Raw genomic sequence first — 15,526 nt, forward strand, 5'->3', positions numbered from 1 at the left:
CCCAGTTTCTGGGAATCTGACGCCCTCTTCTGCTGTCTGTGGCACTAGCATATACATGGTGTACATGAATTTATGCAGGTACATACACAGTAAAGAATTACAACAAAAGAAGAGTAGACATAAAGAGATAATAACTATTCAAAAGTCAAAAACTCAGCATTTAGTAGCCTGGATAACTTAGTAAAATTTCTTTTCTTTATTTTCCTTTTTTTGTTTGTTTGTTTGTTTGTTTTTCGAGACAGGGTTTCTCTGTGTAGCTTTGGCTGCCCTGGCATTCAGTCTGTAGACCAGGCTGGCCTTGAATTCACAGAGATCCACCTGCCTCTGTCTCTGAGTGCTGAGATTAAAGGTATGCACCACCACTACCTGGCCATATCCTTTGGTTTTCAACTCTAAAATTAGAATAGTAAGAGAGGCAGGGTCCAAAAAGAAGAAAAAAAGATATGGATAAGGTAAAAATAAATGGATCACTGAGTTTCAGGCTAGCATGAAACCCTGTTTTGAAAAAACAAAACAACAAAAACAAGAAAAAAAAACTCTTACAAAGGGTGTTATGAGCCATACTCAAATTAGAACATATAAATGCTTTGGGTTATGCATGGGAAAAAGTATTATTTCCAGATACATTATGGTTTATTTTAACATTATGATATATTTATCTTTTCCTTCTGTATCTTAACTTTTTAAAATAAGGTCATAAAGTATCAGATTTCACAGAATTAATGTTATTACGGACCTAATACTCCGATCACATGTTTTTTAAATAAAATATCTAGAGATGGGGGAAAAGCTGACGGAAAAAGAAATTACAAAATACTTAGGGTGGTGTAAATGTTCTATGTGTTTTTGTTGTTGTGAGTCAATGAGTTTAATTAGGGATACTTCCAGGCTGCTTACTAGTGGCTGCACCACTAGGGAAAATGTCTTTTCCTCTGCCAGGAACCACTAACTAACTGTATAAATCCTCAGGGAGGAGTGACCTTCACGACAGAATGGTGTTGGGTTCAGTCTTGTGCAGGTAGTCACAGCTGCTTCTGCAGCAGCCATTTCCTGCCCTGAAAACAGTGTTTCCCCATACTCCACCACTCACTCTGGCCTTGGAAGGGAGGTATTCAACAATAGCTTACTTGCAGTACTTTGCCCAGTTATAACTTTATGCACTACTACCTGTTAAAAAAGAAGCAAACAGCAGCACTGTTCTAGGGAATAAACATAAATATCTAGAAGGCAATTTGACAGTCACATTATGTCCACTTAGCCAAACAAATTAGTTTCTCCACTAAGGCCTATGACCTTCCAGCCATGGGTACATTTCCCCTGTCTGGTTGGTTACATTGCACTCAGAGTCTGCAGCTGAGTGAGTGAGACTGTTGGTGACAATTTTCTTCCATCAACCTACATAGCAACTTCTAGTATTCGGAAAGCTAGCCAGTAAGAAGGAAGCTTTGAGCTTAGGCCTATCTTGATTTCTTTATAAATCTATAACCAAAGTATGTAGTGTCTTCAGCAGTGGGGTCTTGTCATCTAGTTCTGATAGGCAACCAACACATATAAGTATTTAACATTACACTCTGAGGGGAAAATAAAAACAGTAAAAATCGAAAAATAAGTGGAAGGGAATAGGGAAGTTAAAGAACCAAGGAGAATGTTAGTATGAAAAGGTAGAGAAATTTGTACAGAAAAATGAAAAAAACTGAAATCAGAAATGAAGTGGAGCATGACTACTGGTATAAAAATAGTAGATACTATAAATAGTGTCATACCAGTACATTTGAAAAAAATTCTGCTGGTCACAGTAAATGTTAGTAATCTGAGAATTTGGGAAACGGTGGTAGAAGGATCAGACTGTCAAGGTCAGCATGAACTAGTGAGGCCTTTTTGTAAAACAAAACAAATTATTATATAGGTAATTAATCAAGTTTTCCTCAAGATAAAATAGGAAAGCTAAAATAGTAATTACAAAAGCTAGAACCCAAAGTTTTTTTTTTTTTTTTTTTTTTTCGGTATGTGGTGTATGTACGAATGTAATGTTACCAGTTTGTTTGGTGTGCAGTGTCTTGATCTATCACTCTGTCCTTTGTTCTTTGTTCCTTTGAGATAAGGTCTCTCACTTGAACCTGGAGCTAGGCTGGTGGCCGGCGAGTGCGGTAAACTTCCTAGCTCCAGATCTCCACAGTACTGCGTTTACAAGTACATCTCTAGATTTTTTCCTAGATCTAGGGATTCAAGTGGTGGTTCTCATGCTCTCACAGCTCAGAAAGGCCTAAGACTTGCTTTGTAGCTGAGGATGGTCTTGAAATTCGATCCTCCTGACTACCTCCCAGATGCTAGGATTTTAGACAAGCGCCACCATGTTCTGTTTATGTGGTGCTGGAGATCTGATCTCCTGCATGCTAGGAAGGCCTTCTACCACCTGAACTATAGCCTCAGCCTTGGGTCAAAACCAGTCTTTATTCTGCTTCCTCTTCCCAGTAGACGTCACACATAGTCGGTGTTTGGGCCATGTTTGTCCAGAGTGATAACCATATATTTTACAGACACTGTCAATGACTAGAAAAGAAGGTTCTCTTATGTGACTGGTAAATAAAATAACATAGGAAGATGATAAAAAAAAAGCCTTAGGTAACAGCCAAAATAGACACAAATTCTCACAATTGAAATACGGTGTATCAGCCTGAATCAGCCGGTGGTGGTGGCACATGCCTTTAATCCCAGCACTCAAGAGGCAGAGGCAGGTGAATCGCTATGAGTTCAAGGCCAGCCTGGTCTACAAGAGCTAGTTCTGGAATTAAAAGCATGCACCACCACCACCTGGCTGTGTGTAGCAGTCTTAACATTGATAATGGAAACATGATCTGAGAAACTATGTTCAGTAATTTTGTTTAGGTGGTTTTGTTTACTTTGTTTTGGTCCAAGATGATGCAACTCAACATAAAGAGAGAGCCAGAACAGGAAAAAGATTAGCAGTGCACATCTGTAATTCTAGCAGGAAGAAGTGGAGTACCACCCCCATCTTTTAAATTTCTCTCTCTCTCTCTCTCCCCTCCCTCTCTCTCTCCCTCCCTCCCCTCCCTCCCTCCCTCCCTCCTGCTCCCTCTCTTCCTCTCTCCTCATAGGTTTTTGAGACAAGGTCTTTCTCACTATATAGCTCAGGCTGGCCTCAAACTCAGCATCCTCCTGCTTCTTGAGATGTCAGGATTACAGTCATGTGCAATTCTGCTCTTGTTTTTAAAAATAAGATAAAATACTGACTCTGGAAGAAGCATTAACAAATTTGACTATATTATAAGTTTTCTTGTTAAAAGGTAATCTAAAAAGTTGAAAAGAGAAGTTATACACTGTGAGAAAAAAATGTGTAAGTCATGCCTGACAAAGTTAACATCCAAAATTAACAAAGCTGGGGGCTGGAGAGATGGCTCAGTGGTTAAGAGTACTGCCTGCTCTTCCAAAGGTCCTGAGTTCAATTCCCGGCAACCACATGGTGGCTCACAACCATCTGTAATGAGGTCTGGTGCCCTCTTCTGGCCTGCAGACATACATACAGACAGAATATAGTATACATAATAAATAAATAAATATTTAGGAAAAAAAATTAACAAAGCTCTCCTAAGTCCTTCTTCTTTCTCCTGACACCATCTGCTTTTTTTGGAAAGGTACTGTCAGCAGTTTGTCCTCACCTTGTCTTTGTTGCTTGGAACGTTATAATTGTCCATTTGTGTGATTTTTTTATTATTATTTTTTAATTTTTTGAGGGGTGTGTATGTGCGTGTGAGGGTGTGTGTCTTACAGTGTAGCCCAGGGTAACTTGGGACTTGAAGCAGTTCTCCTGTTTCAGCCTCCTAAGTGCTGGGAATACAGGCATGAATAACCACAGCTGGCTCTGTGTGTGCGTGTGTATCTGACTCTGTGTGCTCGCTTGAGACAGGATATCACTTGTAGCCCAGGCTGTCCTGGAACTTGCTATGTATACCAGATTGGCCGAGAACTTAGAGGTCCACCTGCCTCTGCTTCGAGAGTGTGGGATTAAAAGTGTGCACCATATGCCTGGCCCTCTATATGGTTTTGATTTGAGTTGTTAGGGAATGTAGAATTCAAGGGTACTCACATGCTTTGCTGCGACTTTAGCACCCTCCTAGAGTTAGTAATAACTTTCAGGTATTAGAATTCATTTTTTTTAATTCAAAGAAGAGTTTATTCTTAGAAGTAATATGTAGTAGAGTCTGGTTATAAACCATCCTTGTTATAGCGGCCAAATTGTCTATGTTACTATCACCTAGTAACAGGTGTTGAAAAAATGCCTTATGACACTCAACACTTTGCTATGCTGGTTGATTGTCAGCTTCCAGCAAAGCACTAAACTGCAGTAATTGAGCTGGCTATTTTAAACCTGAAAAAGTAGGATAGTTCATGAAAAAGACCTTGAATTTGAAACTAGGTGTAACCATTTGAAACAAAACTAAAAGTTACCCATAAATAACTGAGTTTAGGATAGACAATTTACATGACAAGATAAAACGAGTGATATTTTTATTCTGCATTTTTTTTTTAGTAATAGTGAATTTTATTTTGGTTGTGTCTGTTTCAGTTATTTAGACTGTATTGTTACTAATCTGAATATTACAACAAGAAATACATTATAAAAAGACAGGATTTAATTTTTTTCTGCACTTGTCTTCAAATTTGTGTGCTATGAGACTAGTAATTTTTACATCATGACTTACTCTCTTTTGAAAAACTTTCAGCTGTCATGATGCACATGTGAAGATCGATCAGAGGACAGTTTGTGGCAGTTGGGTCTTTCCTTCTACCATGTGGGTTTTCTGAATCAAACTTGGGCCGTTAGTCTTGGTGGTAAGGCACCTTTAACTGCTGGGCCATCTTGATGTCCTAAAATCTTTAGCTTCTATGGGTGTATGTATTGATAAAAATTAGTCATTTTTATAAATGTAAGGCATTTGGAATCAACTCATCAGAAATCAAAAGTTAAAAGAGGAGCTGGAGAGATGGCTCAGAGGTTGAGAGCCCTGGCTGCTTTTCCAGAGGTCCTAAGTTCAATTCCCAGCAACCACATGGTGGCTCACAACCATCTGTAATGAGATCTGGTGTCTTCTTCTGGCCTTCAAGCATACATGCAAGCAGAAAATGTATACATAATAAATAAATAAACAAATCCTTTTTTAAAGTTATAAGAATATTGTGCTCTTCATTCATTCGTTCATTGATTCATTTGGTTTTTCAGGACGGTTTCACTGTATAACAGCCCTAGCTGCCCTGGAATTAGCTCTGTAGACCAGGCTGGCCTCGAAATATTACGCCATTTATATCTTGCCTAAAAGGTTGGGGGAGGGGCAGGGGAGAGGTGATGGGTTAGACTTCAATCCCTGGAGCCAAAGGGAGAAATGGGTGTGACGGTAGTGCTTGTAATCACAGCATGAGAGGTAGAGGCAGACAGGTGTTTGAGGCCTGCTAGCTAGCCACCCTGACCTACTAGGTAAGTTCCAGGTGAGGGACAGACCCTATCTCAAAAACTCTGAGAAATGACACCTGTAGTTGTATGGTTTACAGACATATGTGCCTTTTGCACCCCATGCCTATATGTGCACTTGGACCTAAATGTGCACATGTTAGCATGAACACATAACAGCAAATCATATCCGTGTGCTGCTGAAAAGGAGAACAAATAAGCATATGCATGCATTGCTCTGGAAATACAAATTAGGAGTACCTTTTTAAAAAATATGCTATAAAATCATTGCATATAATTTTAATTATATATTTACCTAAGAGAATTATGGCTAGCATCTGTTAATTCCATTATTTTCTAAATTTGTATCATATTCTAAAGTTTAAAATACAACCACTGATATTTACTTCATTTGCTATTCCTACTAGGGTTGTAAAGTTGAGTTTTATACTTCTTTCAGGTTAAGGAACTGAACCATTATCTGGAGGCTGAGAAGTCTTGTAGGACCGATCTGGAGATGTATGTAGCTGTTTTGAACACTCAGAAATCTGTTCTACAGGAAGATGCTGAGAAATTGAGGAAAGAATTGCATGAAGGTAAATAAATATATGTTGTGTATATTTTTACTTTATTCCAAAAGAACCATGTAGGTAATATTCATATTGATTAGTAACAGCAACAAATCCCAAGCAACCAATGCAGCATGCTAGTGATTCAATTTAAGCTTTATAGTCAGTTGAAAGCAGTGAGGGAATTTGGATTGTTAGCCTCTTCTTCCTCCTCTACTACAGGAATAATGCCACAAGCGTGAGCTCTGGGCAGAAAGGTGTGATGAAGACATTTTGTGGAGAGAAGTAAGTTAGCAAAAGTGAGAGCTGGGTAGAGAGGCCTCATCCTGCTCTCTAAGGGACAGTTTTGATTTCACTATTGAAGTAGCAATGTGATATAAAGTGAACACTGTATTATTTAAAAAGCAGCTGTGCTTGTGCCTGGTGGTTTACACCTATAATCCCAACACTTGAGAACTGAAACAGAGGAATCATCATGAGTTTGAGACCAGCCTGGGCTAGAGTGAGACTCTGTCCCCCAAAAAGAAAAAGAATGCAAAAACAAACAAACGAACAAACAAAAAAAAAAAACGAAACAAAACAGAAACCATGGATTGGGAGCTGGGTCAGCAGTTAACAGCACCTCCCTGCCCCCTAGACAGGATCTCACTGTGTAGCCCTGGCTGTCCTGGAACTCACTTTGTAGACCAGGTTGGCCTCGAACTCACAGAAATCCACCTGTCTTTGCTGGGATTAAAGGAATGCTCCACAACCGCCCAGCGAGCACTGCTGGTCTTACAGAGAACATCTCGCAGAGAATTGGTGGACAGCTCACAATTACCTATAATACTAATGGCTGCTCTGGGATATCCAGTGCCCTCCTCAGACCTCTGCAGGTACCTGTGCTTGTGTGCATATAACCATACCCCCCTCATATCTGCATAATTGAAAATTAAAAATAAAATACTTTCAAAAATCATTTTTGAGATCATAATATAGTTACATCATTTCCCCCTCCATTTCTTCCTCCAAATGAACCTTTCATAAGTCTGTTCTCTTTCAAATGGTGGGCCTCTCTTTCTCTCTTTAAAAAAAAAAGCCTAAAATAAAATGAAAAGCAAACAAATCACTCCAAAACAACCCAAAAGAAAAAAAAGATATAAAATTGAATACTTGGGGTACAGAGTGTTCAAACTGCTGTTTCCCTGACATATTGGGTAACAAGATAGAGCAGCATGTGTAGCCACTGCAATGAGTGTAAGTGAATAAAGGCTGAGATTGGCGCCACACGCTTGTGTTCTGTTTGGACCTAGAGGTAGGAGAGCCAGAAGTTCAAAGTCATCTTTAGTTGCCACCTGTCAAGTTGGAATCCAGCCAGGATAGAGACCCATTCCCCCACACTCCCAGAAGACATCTGTGGCAACTATACTGAGATATGAAAACAGTTGTAATTCTGTTAGTGTTGGTTGTGGGTATAGTTATACTCCTGTGGTTTGTTTGTTGCCTACATTTCACAATAGTACAATAGAAGGAAATAATGAAATTCAGTTAGGGGATAGTGAAAATAAAGTTAAAACTTTTTGAAAAAGGAGATAAGCACTCTTGAGCTGTAACCCCAGCCTCCTCTTATTTTTTTCTTATGCAAATAGAAATCTATTTGAAATCTTACTGGAAATCTTTCATATACAGGGTTTAGTCTGTGGGTAGAATCCTATAGTGAATACTTTTATCAGATGCTGTTGAAAAATAAAGAGATGTGAACAATGTAGGATTCTATATGAGCTAGCTTTCCCCTCCAAACAGTTGAAAACTGAAATATATGTCTAAAGAATTACTATATAAAATGTTGTAAAGATCTCCCAGCCTTTGAGCAGGTCTTGACTTCAGGAACCAGTTTTTACATGCGCTGTTCGAATCAGAAAGACACCATACTGTCAGTGGGTGTTCAAAAGAAAAAGGTTTCCATTTGATTAAAATCAATTTAAGTTATTTAAATTTAAAATTTGTGTCCTAACCCTTCTAAAAATAGTATAAGTGATCGAGGTTATCAAACCTTCCTAAAATATATGAGAAAAGTATCAAAAGGTCCATTAAAATGGGGAAGTAAAAGCAATAATTTCTGGTGGTTGTGGACTTAGTTTGGTGGTAGAGCACTTCCCTAGCAAGAACAATGCCCTGAATTTGGTTGTTAGCTCTGAGAAAACAAGCAATTAAAAAACAAAAACATTAGTACTTTGTGAGTTCAAAGCCAGCCTGGTCTACAGAGCAGGAGTTCCAGGACCTCTAGGGCTGTTACACGGAGAGACTCTGTCTCAGAAAACAAAACAAACAAGTGTCTTGGGGTGGTCAAGATGACTCAGTGGCTAAGTCTAGTGACCTGAGTTCAATTTCCAGAATCTACATGGTAAGAGGAAAAATTGACTACATAAGTTGACCTCTGACCTCCAGATACACACAGCCACACACACAGCATAATTAATTAAAAAGGTAATAAAAAATAAAAAAGAAAAATAATAGTGTCTTTAAAAGAAGAGAGATAAAAACTGAGAAGCAATGTGACAGCCTAACAGCAGGTTACAGTCTAATCTGGTGATTAGATGTGCAGTCACATCTAGGCAGCTGCTTGTTGGTTGGAGCTACCACAGAGCTGCCCTACTGGGAAGTGTGTTGAGATGGGGCGGTATCTAATGGCAGAGTAATCAGTTCTTTTTGTCCTATAGATAGGGTTCTTTAAAAAACAAAGAGAGAAACAAACCAGGCTTAGTGGTGCACACCTTTGATCCCAGCACTTGGTAGGCAGAGGCAGGTGGATCTCTGAGTTTGAGACCAGCCTGGTTTAGAGTTCCAAGACAAACAAGGCTAAACAGAGAAACCCTGTCTTGAAAAGAAAAAAAAAACAAAAACAAACAAAACAAAAAAAGTATTTTATATATATATATATATATATTATGTATGCTATGTTCTGTCTGTGTGTATGCCTGCTGGCCAGAAGAGGGCACCAGATCTCATTACAGATGGTTGTAGCCACCATGTGGTTGCTGGGAATTGAACTCAGGACCTTTGGAAGAGCAGGCAATGCTCTTAACCTCTGAGCCATCTCTCCAACCCCGAAAAAGTATTTTAAAAAACATTTTTGGAAGCCAGGCGGTGGTGGCGCACGCCTTTAATCCCAGTACTCGGAAGGCAGAGGCAGGCGGATCTCTGTGAGTTCGAGACCAGCCTGGTCTACAGAGCTAGTTCCAGGACAGGCTCCAAAGCCACAGAGAAACCCTGTCTCGAAAAACCAAAAAAAAAACCAAAAACCATTTTTGGAGGCAGAGGTTACCCAGGCTGTTCTGGAACTCTCAAGCCTCCCTATTAGCTTAGACTGCAGATTTGGGCCACTATATCTAGCTGAAAGAAGTTATGCTCCAATGGAGCTTTTAAATTTATGTCTTAATGATTTATTTAAATTTATTTTATGTGCATTGGTGCGAAGGTTTCAAATCCTCTGGCGCTGGAGTTACACACAGTTTGTGAGCTTCTATGTAGGTGCTGAGAATTGAACCCAGGTTCTCTAGAAGATCAGTTAGTGCTCTTTACTACTTAATCTTATTTCTAATATTTTTTGTTGTTACTTTCTTTTTTTGGGGGAGGGTGGGTTTCGAGACAGGGTTTCTCTGTGGTTTTGGAGCCTGTCCTGGAACTAGCTCTTGTAGACCAGGCTGGTCTCGAACTCACAGAGATCCGCCTGCCTCTGCCTCCCGAGTGCTGGGATTAAAGGTGTGCGCCACCACCGCCCGGCTTTGTTGTTACTTTCTGAAGTCAAGGTTTAAGCATTTTTTGAAACATGGAACACAGGCCTATGTGTGCAGTTGAGGGCGTGTAAGCAAAGTGGCTCAGCAGGTGTGATGGCACACACCTAGAACCCTAGCAATGCCAGAGGTGGAGAAAGACTTGTAAGTTCTTGGGCTATGCAGTGAATCCACTCCCGTTCCCTGCCCCCACCAACCCCAACTAGTTCAGCAAATTAGTATGCAGGAGAAAGTGGACACATTGGTACTGGACTTGTGGACATGGGCCAGGTTGTAGAGACTCTTTATTCTTTAGAGGTTAGGCTTTATGAAGTGGGATATAAACAAGTCTTTGAAGGTTTTTAAAACAGTATTATATTTTCTTGATACTAAATTTGTATATGGTATGTCATGTGTTATGTCCCAGGAGAACATAGAGATAAATAAATTCTTTAAGCTCTATGTTCTGCAGTTAAGAAACCCTAGCATTTTTTAATTCAGGTTTTCTGAAACTCATGTAGTACAGAAGTTTTTGTCTGTTCCTAAGGACATAGTTCGAGTGACCTTGCTTTAAAGGGTTGATGATAATAGTCGTATTCAGATGGAGATTGCTCACTGGTGTCAGTCAAGAGGCAAACTCACAGAATAAGAGCACTGGTCAGACCTGTAGGAGACCTATGCTAAAGAAGTTGTCTACCATTAAAATACAGTGTTTTTGACTGGGGCTCCTAAACAGTTTGCCGTCTCCTGGAGCAAGAACGACAGCAACACAACCAGTTAAAACATACATGGCAGAAGGCCAACGACCAGTTTCTGGAATCTCAGCGTTTACTGATGAGAGACATGCAGAGGATGGAGATTGTGCTAACTTCTGAACAGCTCCGGCAAGTTGAAGAAATGAAGAAGAAAGATCAGGTGAATAGGTTTTTTTTTTTTTTTTAGATTTATTTTATTTCTTATTATATGTATTTGTGTGTGTGTGTGTGTGTGTGTGTGTGTGTGTGTGTGTGTGTGGATGTGGATGTGTGGATGGATGGATGGATGGATGGATGTGTTGGTTTGTGCACTTGAAGCTGGGAGCATTAGATCCCTTAGAGTTAAACAGGTGAATGTGAGTTTCCTGACATAGGGGTTTGGAGCCAAACTCAGGTACTCTGCAAGAGCAGCAGGCCTTCTGAAACTCTGAGCCATCCCTCCAGTCCCAAATAGATTGTTTCTTAGGTATCATTGTTAATAATCGTGATCCCCTCTATATTGTCTGTGTTGGAGGCTAACCTAAGCTGGAGCGAGATGTTTTGTGCTACTTCATTATCATTCGTTTTTGATGTTGGGAAATCAAACCTAGGAACCTTGTTCATGCTAGGCAGATGCTGCCCCATTTACAACATCTCTACACTTACTGATTTTATTTTTAACGTTACTTTGAAAAAAGTAGCTTCTCATTTCCTGTGGAAGCAAAAGCAAAACTTCTTCTCCAAAGTAACATATTGTATGACTTAAATTTTGAAGTCAAGCCATTTTCAAAATATATATGTTAGATTAATGGAGCAACATTTATAATCAAATGTCTTTTAGCAGCTGTTGCTCCTTCCTCGGCATCAGACAATTCAAAGACAACATAATAACATACAGTATCCAGACTCTCTGTGTATTTTTTATCTTTACATGACTTTATTTTAAACTCTGTTTTTTTATTTTTATTTTTTGGTTTTTTGGTAATAGGTTTCTCTGTGTATCTTTGGCTGTCCTGGCACTCACTTTGTAGACCAGGTTGTCCTTGAACTAACAGAGATCCTCCTGCTTCTGCCTCCCAAGTATTGGGATTAAAGGTGTGTGCCACCACACCCAACTACTGTCTTTTTTATTTTAAGGACTTTATCCTTTTTCTTTTCTCTCCCAAGCCTATATATATTTTTAAACACACTGTGGATTCATTCTGGGTTAAGAAAAATGATGTTTGATCAAGGAAGACCCCCCCTAAAAAAATCTCTGATCGGAGTGAATGGCCTAGATGTCTAAGTTCTACATCCAGAACAGTTTCAAGACTGCTGGCTGAGATGACCAAGCCTCACAGAATACTCCAGTCAGGACTAGACCATAATTCAAAATTTTTTTTAGCTCCCTGTAAGATTATCAGCATCCCCAATCAGTAGGAAGTAGCCTAGAAAACTACGCCTGCATTTCCCCAAAAAATGGATATGGATATTTATCTTTATTTAGAGTGTTGGTTACAAGTTGTTATGAATAATATTCTGGGAAAAAAAAGCTGAACAAAGGAAATTAGATTCAGAGTTCTTGTTTTGAAAAAAAAAAGTGGGGGAGGAATTGCTGTGGGAATATGGTCTTGTATTGTTTTAATAAAATGCTGATTGACCAGTAGCCAGGAAGTATAGGTGGGGTGATGAGAACAGGAGAATTCTGGGAAGAGGAAAGGGGCAGTTTGCAGTCGTCACCTAGACATAGAGGAAGCAAGGTGAGAATACCTTGCTGATAAGAATAAAGGGCTAATTTAAGATGTAAGAATTAATCTTAAATTACTACTGAGCTACTAGGCCAACCAGTTTATGATTATTGTACAAACAAACCAACAAACCCCAGTGTGACAAAGTAGCCGAACAGATCGGTGGGACACACTTACCAGCCCCAGCCCTGGGTCTGCAGTTGGGGAGCAGTGAGTATACGAGTAGCAAGACTCGACTCAACAGAACACAAAACACTTGAAGGATTTGGCCAGCTTCCTAAATTATTTCATCCTGAGAAGAAACTGATTTAGAAATGACCCTCTTTGGAGACTGAAGGATACAGCAATATGTATTTATGAGAAAATGCTCTCAGTAGTGTGCCGTTCTCTTAGGACTTCTGAGTTTTCAGAGTAGGTCACATTTTTGGTGACTTTGCTCTAAAAATTTGATAGGGTAGAGGCTGGAGTGGTGCCCTACACCTCAAATTCCAGCACTTTGGAGATTGAGGCAGGAGAATCATGCTATCAAGGATAGCCTAGGTTATGTAGTGAGATCCTGTCACACAACCAACTCCACTGCCCAAACAGTAAGAGGACAGAGTGTGGAAGGTCATAGATGTTCAGAATGTTCTGTTTCTCATTATTTGAAAATTGCTTCAGTTAACTAAATGCTTCCTCATAGAAAAAGTTGCTTGTTTCAAATACAAAGGGAGAGCCCGGTGGTGGTGGGGCAGGCCTTTAATCCCAGCAGTCAGGAGGCAGAGGCAGGTGGATCTCTTTGAGTTCGAGGCCAGCCTGGTCTAGAAGATCTAGTTCCAGGACAGGAACCAAAAAGCTACGGAGAAACCCTGTCTCGAAAAACAAAACAAAACAAAATGTAGTTTTCCTGTTTTGGATTATCTGTAGAAGGGAGTTGCTTTTTCTTTGTTTGCCTTACTATCATAGTGTACTTTTTTAAAAGTTACTTTCTGATTTTCTTACTTTGTGCTTTGTAGGAAGAGGGCCCGCTTGTTTGTCCCGGTTGCCCAGCTAGTTAGCTTAGACCCGAAATAACCACACAGAAGCTGTATTCATTAAGTCACTGTTTGGCCATTAGCTCTAGCTTCTTATTGGCTAACTCTTATATTAATTTAACTCAGTTCTATTAATCTGTATATCACCATGTGGCAGTGGCTTATTGGGTAAAATTCCCAGCATCTGTCTCTGACGATTCCATGGCATTCCTCTGACTCTGCCTCCTTTCTTCCAGCATTCTATTTAGTTTTCCCCGCCTACCTAAGTTCTGCCCTATCAACAGGCCAAGTCAGTTTCTTTATTCATTAACCAAGAAAAGAAACAGACAGAAGGACTTCCCACACCAGTGCTTACAGTAGTAAAATGGTGAGGTCCTGTATACTGATTACAGAACAAATAATCTTGTTTCTAATTTTCTGTTCTCATAAAGATCTCTGATTTTAACTTGTTGTGAGTGGTCAAAGAACTGTATGACTCTTACGTATAGATTACTTGGGTATAACTAAATAATGCTTTTTCTTCCTTTTAGGAGGAAGATGAACAACAGAGGCTTAGTAAGAGAAAAGATAACAAAAAAACAGATTCTGAAGAAGAAGTAAAAGTACCAGTAGTGTGTGCTTTAGCTCAAGAAGAATCTTCAACAGCGTTATCACAAGAAGAGGTGAATCTATGGTTACTGTACTCTGTGTTGCGGGGAGAGACTGAGGGGTCAAAGAAACAATATTTTAAAAAGTTTTATACATAATGTCATAATTTTGGGTTTATTTCTGTACTAGTCAGTTACCTTGTATATTAGTGAGGGTATTGATTGTTGTAATTAAACACCACGACCAAAAGCAGTTTGGAGAGGAGAGTGTTTTAGTTTACAGTACTCAGGTACTCCATCAGGAACTCAGGGCAGGAACTAGGAGTCAGAAACTCATGCAGAGACCATAGCAGAGTGCAGCTGCTGGCTTGCACCCCAGGACCACCTGTCCAGGGTTGACACAGCCCACAATGGATTGGGCTGTTGCACAAAACAGTTAATCCATAAAATGTCCCACAAGCTTGCCACAGGTGGGTGCTATGATGGGAGTATTTTTTCTTTGTTTGAATTGAGGGTCCATCTTCCCTAGTGGCTCTAGCTTGTGTCAACTGGAAGAAAACTAACCAGGACACTTTGTCTATGTGAAAAGTATATAGGTGAAAATTTGGTAATATGGCAACTTTGTTTTTAGTTGCTCTTGCAACATTATAGCACTATTTGAAAATATACTCAAGTTTCATTCACCACTTAAAATTACCAGATACTCATTTCCAAGATGTCATACATTAGAATAGGTCCTTAAATGAAAATGTTTTTGTTTTGTTTTGAAGCAGAATTGGAGGTTTATTAAAGATTATTATTATTATTTTGGGTTTTTTTTTGATATATTATTAGCATTTCTTTATAGTTTTGGAGCCTATCCTGGAACTAGCCTAACTCTTGTAGACCAGACTGACCTCAAACTCACAGAGATCTGCCTGTCTCTGCCTTCCGAGTGCTGGGATTAAAGGAATGCGCCTCCACCGCCCAGCCAGACCACTCTTGTATGCAAAACCACCACTGGCTATCATAACCTACATCACTGAGTAGAAGAAATTCTTTACATAGACTATTGAAACCATTTGCAAGAAGAATTTTCTTTCTAATTTTAATTTTTAAAATTGGGTGTCTATGCACACATGTGTTTGTATGTGGGTTTATACATGTGTTCGGGTACCTACAGATTCTAGAAGAGGTCATCACAGCCTCTGGAGCTAATGTATAAAGTGGTTATGATCTGTCTGACATGGACTCTGGGAACCAAACTCAGGTCCTCTGCAAGAGCAGCAAGTGTTTTTAATCACTGGGCTACCTTTTTAGCCCCAAGAAGGGTTTTCTTTAAAACAAGCAAGCAAGCTACAAATATATTTATTTTAGTATATGTAGTGGGTGGGGTGGGGAGCACTCAGCTTGCATGTTGAGGTCAGGACTGTTTCTTCTTCCCATCTTGTGGAACCGGGCTGTCAAACTTAGGTCTTTGGGCTAAGTGCCTTTACTTACTGGTCTATCTATTTCTCTGGGCCAGAAAGAATCTCCTAATAGCCATATTAGTCATTCTCTTGTGCCAACTGCCCATCTCATATGTTGGTTCCTTCATCTGGAGTGCTTGCCTTCTGGTGTCTGACTATTAAAATTCTCTTGCTCATCCTTCATAGCTCATGCTGATGCTTCCTTTTTAATAAAGGAGATACTTGACCTAGT

At 39.6% G+C, this 15,526-nt stretch overlaps 1 protein-coding gene across 2 annotated transcripts in view; it reads left to right on the forward strand.

Annotated features, from left to right (window-relative positions):
* Rabep1 (rabaptin, RAB GTPase binding effector protein 1) overlaps positions 1-15,526 on the forward strand; it is a 91,526-nt gene that overhangs the window by 40,626 nt on the left and 35,374 nt on the right. For both annotated transcript variants that reach the window (XM_057775561.1, XM_057775563.1), the window contains 3 exons: positions 5,925-6,060; positions 10,522-10,700; positions 13,790-13,921. In XM_057775561.1, the coding sequence (XP_057631544.1) occupies positions 5,925-6,060; positions 10,522-10,700; positions 13,790-13,921 (447 nt within the window). The remainder of the gene's footprint in view (positions 1-5,924; positions 6,061-10,521; positions 10,701-13,789; positions 13,922-15,526) is intronic.

This window comes from Chionomys nivalis, chromosome 7 (assembly GCF_950005125.1).
Source record: "Chionomys nivalis chromosome 7, mChiNiv1.1, whole genome shotgun sequence".
Lineage (NCBI taxonomy): Eukaryota > Metazoa > Chordata > Mammalia > Rodentia > Cricetidae > Chionomys > Chionomys nivalis.